We start from the raw sequence: 10064 nt of genomic DNA on the forward strand, positions 1-10064 counted from the left end.
CTTGCTTTCCATTTACTTAGGAAATTTTGGTGTAAGCCTCTAAAAATAAATTAAAAATGTTTTTTCTTTAATTTACTTATGTTGTTTTGTAAAGAATATTTTTTGCAAATCACATTGCCCGTTGACAAATTTACAAATATTAAAAAAAAGCGTACAATGTAGTCTTTTTATGTGTACATATTCGATTTCAACGATAAACGATAAGTACCAGCGCGCGTTGCTCTTTGGTATTTTTTAGGACTATTTTTGGGCTGAGAATGACAATCTGAATTTTGCACAGTAGGTACGATTTGAAGTGACATTTTCCCTGCTATATACAAACTTGTAAATTCTCATTGTTCAAAAAGTGCGTTGTTTGCGGCTGACTTGACAACTGTATTTTACCCGGCTTTATCTATTGCAGCTACCGAACCAACAGGAAAGCATCATGTCTCGCGGAAGTTCAGCCGGCTTTGACCGACACATTACAATCTTCTCTCCGGAGGGACGCCTCTACCAAGTGGGTTAGTATCCTGGCATTTGCGGCTCTATTGCATCCACTTTGACATTCCCTTATGCCCGCCAGAGTATGCCTTCAAGGCTATCGCCCAGGAGAACATCACCACGGTGGCGCTGAAGAGTGGCGACTGTGCCGTGGTGGCCACCCAAAAAAAGGTCACCGAGAAGAATATCGTGCCTGAAACGGTGACCCACCTGTTCCGCATCACCAAGGACATTGGGTGCGCAATGACCGGACGCATGGGTATGATTTCTTGTTATAGCTGGCATGCCTAGTAAAGAGTTTTCTTTAAAAAGTTAGCCCATTTTCGATAGGTCCTATTAAATTGTTTCTCGACTATCGAGACGATTAGATTGTATATCAACTTCGTAAATCTCGCGGTAGTGACACTGAATGCTTAAATTAAATTATTTGTCTTCCCTAGCTGATTCCCGCTCCCAGGTGCAGAAGGCCAGGTATGAGGCCGCCAACTTCCGCTATAAGTACGGCTACGATATGCCAGTGGATGTGTTATGTCGGCGAATTGCGGATATCAACCAGGTGTACACGCAGAATGCCGAGATGCGTCCGCTCGGCTGTAGCATGGTGCTGATCGCGTACGACAATGAAATCGGGGCCAGCGTTTACAAGACGGACCCGGCTGGCTACTTCAGCGGGTTCAAGGCCTGCTCGGTGGGTGCCAAAACTTTGGAGGCCAACAGCTATCTGGAAAAGAAGTACAAGAACAACTTGTCCGAGGAGAAGGCGATTCAGCTGGCCATCACCTGTCTGTCCAGCGTGCTAGCTATAGACTTTAAGCCGAATGGCATTGAGATCGGCGTGGTCAGCAAGACCGATCCCACTTTCCGCATTTTGGATGAGCGGGAGATCGAGGAACACCTCACAAAGATCGCCGAGAAGGACTAAGTTCTGTTCCGCTAGATGTAATTTTGTCATATTTTATAAAGCCTTTCCTTGGATCTACGGTTAAATAAAAAATGCTCTTGGCTTGCATTCAAAACAAAGGCAAATTACAAAAACTTTCTATTTCTTGTGCACTTTACCGCCGTATCGCATGACAAAGGCATTTACATCGAATTTGCGGCGGCATCCCTGATAGTTCATGTACCGAACCTTGCCGAAAATAGCCCGCTCCTTCCACCCCATGTCATGGACGCCGCCAATTGACCACATGCAGCCCACATAGCCGTTGGGATCGCGTCCATCCAGACTATACTTGTCGTTCAGCAAGATCGCGTACTCCAACGCCCGCTCGGGGGTGGCAGTCCATTCCAGAATCTTTTTGGCCCAGTACATGCGCAAAAAGCCGTGCATTTTTCCCTCGCGCACCAACTGCAGTTGCGCCGAGTTCCACAGGTCGTCATAGGTGAGAGACTAGGAAAAAATAATTAACTCTTGGTAGTGCCAGATAAAAAGAAAAGATTTCATAGTGAACCTTCTCTAGTTCCTCTAAGCTGTAGCAGGGATCCCGCTTGTCCTTGCGATGTGCATCCAGGGTTTGATATGCCCAAGTACTTAGACCTTTAAGGCTATCATAGTGCTCGTTGTAGAAGCAAAAGTTATCCGCCAGTTCTCTGCGCACAATAGCCTCCTCGCAAAACGCATCCGCCGAAGCTTTGTGTTGTCCTCGAAAACGCTGCACCTCCAGAGCACAACGCTGAGCCGAAATGTGACCAAAGTGCAGCCAAGGCGAGAGTCCGGACAAGGCATCTGCCGTGGGATCGTTTCGTTTGTCATTGAAATGGCGCAAGCGACGACTGCAGAACTCGTAGAGCTGCTGGCAAGCGCCCTTATAGCCCGGTGTGGCCCACTGCACCTCGCCCACTTCCATGTCGCACTGCAGTGAAGCATAGGCAGCTGACCAGTCCACGACATTTACATTCTTGCAGCCCGTTCCATAAGGATGCCGCACAACCGGTGGGAATTCGCTGAGGAACTCCCCTAGCTTGGAGTTGATTTTGTTACGGATAGTGCGGGCAGCGTACTCCTGTTTGTCGGAGGCCACCCACAACGGAACCACATTGTGGGCATCGACTTGCACCAACGGCACGCTCTTGGGCAGCGCCTTGCCTACATCCTCGACCCATTGGCGGGGCAAACGCAGTGGAGCAAAGTCGCAGACTACGGCTCCAATATCTTTGGATTTCACAAATTCTGGCAACTTTTCCACAGCGGGGCCCATTAGCAGGTGGAAGGGTATGTCCAGGGCGCGACACTGCTGCTCCACCTCCTGCAGGCCGCCCATCATGAACTTGTAGTGCCTGATGGTGGCATTCAAGAATTTGGGAACTAGGCAAAATACCACCGATAAGGGTAATTCCAGCTTAAAGGCCAGACGCTGGGCAAAGAGCAGGGCCCAGTTGTCCTGGACTCGGCCGTCGCGGGACATCCAGTAGACGACGCCTCCTAGGCTGGATTCCTTTACATCATCGGATTTAGACAGAACGCGCACTCGTTTCTTCTTAAAAGGGAATTCCTGAATGTTGGCTGCCGTGCAGATTCGCTGGTGTTCCAAGTGGGTGAGAAACTGCTCGAAGTTTTGGTAATCCGGCTTTGAAACCAACGAAGTCTTCGATGTGGAGGCTTCTTCATCGTTGCTTTCCGCGTCACTTTTGGGCTTGGAGCGGCTCTCCTCGCTTTTAGGAGCCTTTTTAGATGGACCTGCCTTCTGCGCCTTCGTACGCTTCATCGCCTGCAGCTGAAGAAACTAAACATGAATGAAAAATCCTGATTTGATTTGTACTAATTCGAATTAACTCACAATCTTGAATGATTCGCGCCAATATGATGCTTTTGTAAACATAACTGTTCAACAATGTGGCATCATTGTTCATAAATCAGCTGTTCACAAAACCGCACTCGGAGTACTCTTCCTTAAGGTAAACTTTTTCCCGAGGTAACATTATCAGAATTGCCTCACAATAAATTTTCGTATATATATTTTGAAGATATTAACATACAAAATAAATAGGAATATTACCCACTAATTAACTTGATCAAATAATAAATGGCAAAATCAAAAATGGTTTTGCAATACTCTTAGTTTTAGTTGATTCCCTAAGTTTTCAAAAGTCTCAGTACTGCATACGATATACAGCAGTTATCGATTGCAGAAAGAGTGCAACTGTGAACGCGCTCGTTGAAATTAAACATACTCCTATCTGTCGCAACAAAAAATGGACGAGACTGTTGACGAAGCGGCGTTTAATGCCAATATCGGCCGTATTGCTCGATCTACGCTTATGCGAGATGCTGAACAGTCGATCCATAGGGAGTTGATCGACTACGCAGTAGCTTCTTGCCGACTGTTTTACATCCAGGATGCTTCAGCCTGGAAGGAATGGAAAACCAACAACGAGGCTTTCAGGGATCTCACTACCAAGGAAGTGTGCCATTTATTCCTGACTGACGTTCTGCCCCAACTGGACACCTATCAGCTTACGGAGATGGCCCGGCAACGCCTCAAGCTCCTGGATCTTCATCCATTCTTCAAACGCGTTGGCCAAGGCTATCAGTATGCTCCAGATTGCGACCTTGCAGCTCGATTCGTGGTCCAGCCCCAGAAGAATTTTATCCTAACTAACGATATTCCCAAAATCAAGGTAAGCGCATAAGAAATTACTAAAAACTCGATTGCTACTGCAATCACTAAGCAATTAATATAAATATGTAAACAGTGTTTACAAGGCACTAACCTTGATGCAAAAAAAATTTTTATTTTTATAATTTATATAGAAAATTGATTCCCTGAAAAGATGTCAAACCGTGCTTGTTGAAAACGATGAAGTGGAGCAGAAGACCTGCTTTGGGTACCAAAGCAAAGTCACCCTGGAATCCACCGTTGTGTTCTCGGTATTGTTGTCCACCAATCATGAGCTTTCTATTGGGAAGATGCTCGATATAAGAGAGATTCACGCACGACTGCGACGCGCCAAACAATCATTTGAGGATACTGCCAGAGTTACTCCGTACCGAATCAACATAGACGACCTAATTTACAATTTGGATGTCTGTGCTAAGGTCAGATCTAAACTTTGCCGAGTAATAAGTGATTGTAAAAAGTATTAAAATGGATTACAATACGTGTGATTTATGAAAGAAACAAACTGAATATTCTTTGAGTTTTGAAGAAAAATGGTTTTTACAAGTTATAATGGAACTATAATTTATTTTACACTTTTATTTGCTTATAAGCAAATTAATTAAATGTCATATATTTGTTTATCTGAAATTAAGATGATTATAAGCATTCAACGGCGTCTATATGTTTGCAAACCCACAAAATTGAACAACCGATTTGAATTATTTTAGAATCATGTAAGCTCAAAATACTTATACATTTTTAAACTATAATAAATTATTACTATTAATATTATTTTAATATGTAATTCCAAGTTCAAATGAATTTCTAAGAATCTTTATACATTTAATTTACTTAATAATTAATTTACATACTTAAACATTGAAGTTCAGCTCCGGTTATCTTTATTATAACTTAATTTATTAAGGATCTTCTTGGAATTTGTTAGTAGTTTGCTGATAAAGGCGTCTAAAAATGAAAGTGATGCGGATTTCTTTTTGAACTCTTACTTAATTTATCTAAGTGATAGTATATACTATTCCTAAAATTTGCAGAAATAATGATACATAACATAAGAAGGAAAATTAAATAATTTCATTATTTACCAAGGGAACTATTGAATCTCTCTGGTCACACGTCGCGCCAAGCCAAATTTAGTACGTTATCTGTGCTGAATCATTTTCGCTGTGCCGCAAAATTTAATTAACTGCAGCGATCATTGCAGTTTTAGCCACCAGTGAAGAGGAACATAGAACTCGAAATGCAGAAGGTTGCACTGCTGCTTGTCGCCTTCCTGGCTGCGGCCCACTCAAATCCACAGGAGAAACCTGGATTGCTGCGAGTACCACTCCACAAATTCCAGTCTGCCCGCAGACACTTCGCGGATGTGGGGACGGAGCTGCAGCAATTGCGCATTAGGTACGGCGGAGGTGATGTGCCGGAACCTCTGTCCAACTACATGGACGCCCAGTACTATGGACCCATTGCCATCGGCTCGCCGCCGCAGAACTTCCGTGTGGTTTTCGACACCGGCTCCTCGAACTTGTGGGTGCCGTCCAAGAAGTGCCACCTGACCAACATCGCCTGTTTGATGCACAACAAGTACGATGCCTCCAAGTCGAAGACGTACACAAAGAACGGCACTGAGTTCGCCATCCAGTACGGTTCAGGCAGCTTGTCTGGATACCTGTCTACCGATACGGTTTCCATTGCCGGCCTGGACATCAAGGATCAGACATTCGCGGAGGCGCTGAGTGAGCCGGGTCTGGTCTTTGTTGCAGCCAAGTTTGACGGCATCCTGGGCCTGGGCTACAGCTCCATTTCCGTTGACAAGGTGAAGCCGCCATTCTACGCCATGTATGAGCAGGGTTTGATCTCCGCTCCGGTGTTCTCATTTTACCTGAACCGCGATCCCGCCTCCCCTGAAGGCGGTGAGATCATCTTTGGCGGCTCCGATCCCAACCACTACACTGGTGAATTCACCTACTTGCCTGTTACCCGCAAGGCCTACTGGCAAATTAAGATGGATGCCGCTTCCATTGGTGATTTGCAGCTGTGCAAGGGTGGTTGCCAGGTAATCGCTGACACCGGCACCTCACTAATTGCTGCTCCCTTGGAGGAGGCTACCTCTATCAACCAGAAGATCGGTGGAACTCCCATTATCGGTGGTCAGGTGAGTACCAAACTCCATGTTATTACCCGAATTACTACTAATTTCCCTTATAACCCACTCTAGTATGTGGTTTCTTGCGATCTCATCCCCAAACTGCCGGTAATCAAGTTTGTGCTGGGCGGAAAGACCTTCGAGCTTGAGGGCAAGGACTATATTCTTCGTGTGTCCCAGATGGGCAAGACCATCTGTCTGTCCGGATTCATGGGCATGGACATTCCCCCTCCAAACGGACCCTTGTGGATCCTGGGTGACGTTTTCATTGGCAAATACTACACCGAGTTTGACATGGGCAACGATCGTGTGGGCTTCGCCGATGCCAAATAATCGAACAAAGAAAAGTATACTTAAAATTTAAATTGTAAACATTATCGATCCCATTGCGGATTTCTTCGAAGAACCTGTAGAATATATATGTAATAGCTATAACGTTTCTTTGTTTGATTGCGAGTTGTTTATGCGATATCAGCCGTATGTTTTTGCTGGCTCTGCTCTTTGTGATAGGGCACAAAGCTTTATACTGTATTATGTATATAAATATGTGTATATGTCATTTGTCATGATTAGAGTGGCTAGTTTAATTGAAAACGAGAATGTACATATATGGTTGCCTGTGGAGCTTTTTCACTCAATTAATTTGTATAATATACTTTTCTATACAGTGCAAAGAGCTTGTACTCAGCCAGTTGATAACAAAACTCTGGGGATCAACGACTTCCTCAGTTGTCATTTATTGAAAATTCCAGCTATATTCAAGAAATAAGATTTCCCTATATCACCTTTCTTTTGCATACGATATGGTGTTCTCATTCTGAATTTAAATTTATAGTTGAAATGGTGAAATTCCGCTAATTGCTGTCAACGTATAATTAACAACACGAAAGAGTTTACTTCTATTTATATACAACCAATTTTCATTAGAAATAGGTAAACAATTAATTAAAACAAGTCGGTAGTCAACGAATGACCAGCTGTGCCTAAAGGAAAGCATAGTTCCTTGGATATTGTAACTTTGTTAGCTCTTTAATTTAATAAGACGACGAAGCCAATTAATTAAAAGAATATATTAATAAGACTTTATTTATAAGGGATCCGTTCGTTCTTTCTTTCTTTCAATGAATCATTTCCCAATAAAATCAGGCGCCAAGTATAAAGAACCGCTCCCGTTTTCACCTACATAATTCCATTGTTTTGCTGTCTATCAGTTAACACAAGATAGCCTTAGACCCAACCCAAAAGAATTGAAAACAAGCGGCGCGTGTGGGATCTTCCGGATCGCTGCCAAGTCTGACGTATGTTGAGCACCGATTGCATTCGTAGAGAACTTTTCGGCGAAGCTTCGAATTCCTCCATTGGTTATCAATCAAGTTATCAATGGAACTCCCTCCATGCGCGTTGGCAGTGCCCATGAAGTGACCTTTGTACTTGGACTGAATCAGCACAAATGATGATAGCTGCTACAGAAGCGCTTGGTTACCAGCACAATCCATAGACTTTACATTTTTTTTTAATAAACTTGTCAACCTAGGTCACTGGAAAAAATACGTTTCGGACTAAGTTGATTTAACAAATATAGATATATATTTAAGCTATTTAAAAAACAGTGCGTATAACTTGAAATCTCAAAAAATATAAATAAGAATACGCCCGCCTTGGGCTTCATTTTAGTTGGCCAGTTTTGACTGTAGAGTAAAACTAGCGGCTAATTGGATAAGATGACCATTTAATACTAGGCAAAGACACTAAGTTAATAGATACAGGCCGGCAGGCTAGCTGTGATTTGTTTGGTTCTCAGCGAATACCGCTGCTTCTGCTCACTTCGGTTTGATGTTCGCCGCCAGTTCGTCAGTGGTCGGCGTGGATGTATCAGCTGCAGTGACAGGTTCGGCCATCGGTTGCACTTCCGGCTGGACCTCCACTGTCTTTGCTGTGCTTATGCTGGGCTCGCGCTCCTCGTCGGACTCCGTGGTCTCGCGGATGAGCTGCAGGGGCGTTATCAGCTTGCCACCGGCCACCTTGTACATATCACAGGTCTCGTTCACGTAGCGGTTGAACACGTCCGGCTTGTCGGCATACACATGGTGGCCGGCGCCCGTCACGATCTTGATGTCCACCATGTTACTGCCGCGCTGCGACTTGATCTTCTCCCCAGACGAGGAGTCGATCCATGAGCGGGAGCCGTAGATGAACGTGATTGGTATGTTGCTGCGCACGTCCTTGATGCGGTGAATCATGGGGTGCTTGGCCCACCCGAAGGATTGCATCATGGTGTGGAAGGCGGACTCACCGCTGGGGTTTTGGGCGTTGCACTGATGTATGTACTGCGGCAGCAAGTTGATATCCTCCTCGATGGTGCTCTGGAACTTCCGCATAATATCTGGCCGCGTCTTTTGCACCACCCACTGGCCAAAGGGGCCGGCGGCGCGTAGAGCCCACAACGGATTAAGTGGGGTCAGTACTCTAGCTATGGCTCGCACCCAGAGCGGAATTGTTTTGCCATTGGTCGAGTCCGAGGGCTTCTCGGGGAAGCCCCAGGGATCGGCCAGTATGAGGTGTTTCACACGCTCCGGGTGTGAAAGGGCGTAGCTGGAGGCAATGAAGCCGCCCATCGAGTGGCCCAACAGAATCATGTCGTTGATGTTCATTTCGCGGCGCCACTCCTCCACCGATTTGACAAATTGCTTCTCGCACACCAGCGCATCCTTGGCGAACTGCGGCCGGGAGCTGCGTCCGAAACCGAGGATGTCCATGGCGTAGACTGGTCGACCCTTGGCAAAGGCATCCAGGTTCATCACCCACAGGGCAATTCCTGCTCCCAAGCCATGCAAGAGCACCAGGGGCACCTCCTTGGACTCGGTATTCATGCTGATGGTCCAGATCTTATCCGCTTCGCCCACCGCCGGCCCGATGTCCACGAAGAAGCCGCGGTAGGGCAGCTTCACGTACGACAGTATCTTCTTTTCAACGGCACGCAGCATAGTCGGTGAGCTGGATGTCCAGTTAAACAACCATTTCCAAAGAAAGAATATATTGTTTCGGGGATCCTGCAGGTGAGAGATGAAAGTGACGAGTGAATTTGGGGAGTTGCTGAGGTGACTGAGCGTTGTGTCCGATGGGCACCTCTAGCCGCTGGCTATGTGATCCATGCCAGGTAGTCCGACCCAAAAATTACTTAACCAGCGGCTGTCAATTAATTGCGCAGTTGCTTGCTAAATGTGGCAAGGGAAACGGGAATATCTTTTGGGGATTTTTGTGATTTCACCAGGCAGGGCCGACTATGATGGTCAACTGGGTCTGGGCCTGGACCTCGACCTGGTCGCCCTGCTTACCTCTTGGTCCATGACCTGTTTGGATCCCGATCCCAGTGCAACTGTAGTCTGCGGCAGGTTCGAAATAGAGACGTTGGTGAGTGCTGGCGTTGGATCCACCACGCCACTGCTCGCCAATGCTAGCGGTTCGCTCATCTCGCTCGCGATCTAATCTCTCACTGCTGATTTGTGTGGGTACAATGTGCGGATGTGTGCGGGGGGTCTGGTATCCTAACAACAATATTCCGCCACCATTTGCGCGCAACGTGCGTACCCGTCGAAAGTCGAGAGTTTCATGAATACTGACACTAGAGTAAAATCAGATTTGTACCCCTTAGCACTGGTTCTGCCGAGTTGGGATGACTTTTAACTTCTGCTAATGCTCCGCGGAAAGTGGCCTGGTTTGGTATGATTCAAGTTCCGTGTCGCTTTTACATGTTATCTATTCTAATGGTGAAATAATGGTTGTTGTTGCTAATCCAGTGGGAAGCGAGTGCGGTCACACCA

General features: G+C 45.8%; 5 protein-coding genes across 8 annotated transcripts; 3 read left to right on the plus strand and 2 right to left on the minus strand.

The window, feature by feature from the left end:
- Positions 1-176: 176 nt before the first annotated feature.
- Positions 177-1503, plus strand: LOC6542209 (proteasome subunit alpha type-6). 3 transcript variants are annotated; one of them, XM_026979679.1, is made up of 4 exons: positions 177-283; positions 404-503; positions 566-742; positions 924-1503. In XM_026979679.1, the coding sequence occupies exons 2-4, from the start codon at positions 428-430 to the stop codon at positions 1403-1405; spliced, it is 735 nt and encodes a 244-aa protein (XP_026835480.1). In that variant the 5' UTR covers positions 177-283; positions 404-427; the 3' UTR covers positions 1406-1503. The 3 variants fall into 3 exon arrangements, with proteins under 3 accessions (XP_026835480.1, XP_026835481.1, XP_001970565.1); XM_026979680.1 differs by having other exon boundaries at positions 190-279; XM_001970529.3 differs by having other exon boundaries at positions 224-346.
- LOC6542604 (deoxyribodipyrimidine photo-lyase) lies at positions 1490-3361 on the minus strand. 2 transcript variants are annotated; one of them, XM_026979677.1, is made up of 3 exons: positions 3261-3361; positions 1935-3206; positions 1490-1873 (listed from the first exon to the last, which is right to left on the minus strand). In XM_026979677.1, exons 1-3 carry the CDS (start codon positions 3300-3302, stop codon positions 1523-1525), a joined length of 1665 nt encoding a protein of 554 aa, XP_026835478.1. In that variant the 5' UTR covers positions 3303-3361; the 3' UTR covers positions 1490-1522. The 2 variants fall into 2 exon arrangements, with proteins under 2 accessions (XP_026835478.1, XP_026835479.1); XM_026979678.1 differs by having other exon boundaries at positions 1512-1873; positions 1935-3197.
- A 224-nt stretch (positions 3362-3585) lies between these two features.
- On the plus strand, positions 3586-4593 carry LOC6542442. The gene is made up of 2 exons (XM_001970531.3): positions 3586-4101; positions 4235-4593. Exons 1-2 carry the CDS (start codon positions 3676-3678, stop codon positions 4565-4567), a joined length of 759 nt encoding a protein of 252 aa, XP_001970567.1. The 5' UTR covers positions 3586-3675; the 3' UTR covers positions 4568-4593.
- A 611-nt stretch (positions 4594-5204) lies between these two features.
- On the plus strand, positions 5205-6678 carry LOC6543136 (lysosomal aspartic protease). The gene is made up of 2 exons (XM_001970532.3): positions 5205-6252; positions 6316-6678. Exons 1-2 carry the CDS (start codon positions 5341-5343, stop codon positions 6574-6576), a joined length of 1173 nt encoding a protein of 390 aa, XP_001970568.1. The 5' UTR covers positions 5205-5340; the 3' UTR covers positions 6577-6678.
- A 1277-nt stretch (positions 6679-7955) lies between these two features.
- LOC6542720 (protein ABHD4) lies at positions 7956-10064 on the minus strand. Its single transcript, XM_001970533.3, has 2 exons — positions 9579-10064; positions 7956-9293 (listed from the first exon to the last, which is right to left on the minus strand). The coding sequence occupies exons 1-2, from the start codon at positions 9711-9713 to the stop codon at positions 8064-8066; spliced, it is 1365 nt and encodes a 454-aa protein (XP_001970569.1). The 5' UTR covers positions 9714-10064; the 3' UTR covers positions 7956-8063.

The sequence above is a fragment of the Drosophila erecta genome, unplaced genomic scaffold (assembly GCF_003286155.1).
Source record: "Drosophila erecta strain 14021-0224.00,06,07 unplaced genomic scaffold, DereRS2 tig00000055-arrow-pilon, whole genome shotgun sequence".
Classification (NCBI taxonomy): domain Eukaryota; kingdom Metazoa; phylum Arthropoda; class Insecta; order Diptera; family Drosophilidae; genus Drosophila; species Drosophila erecta.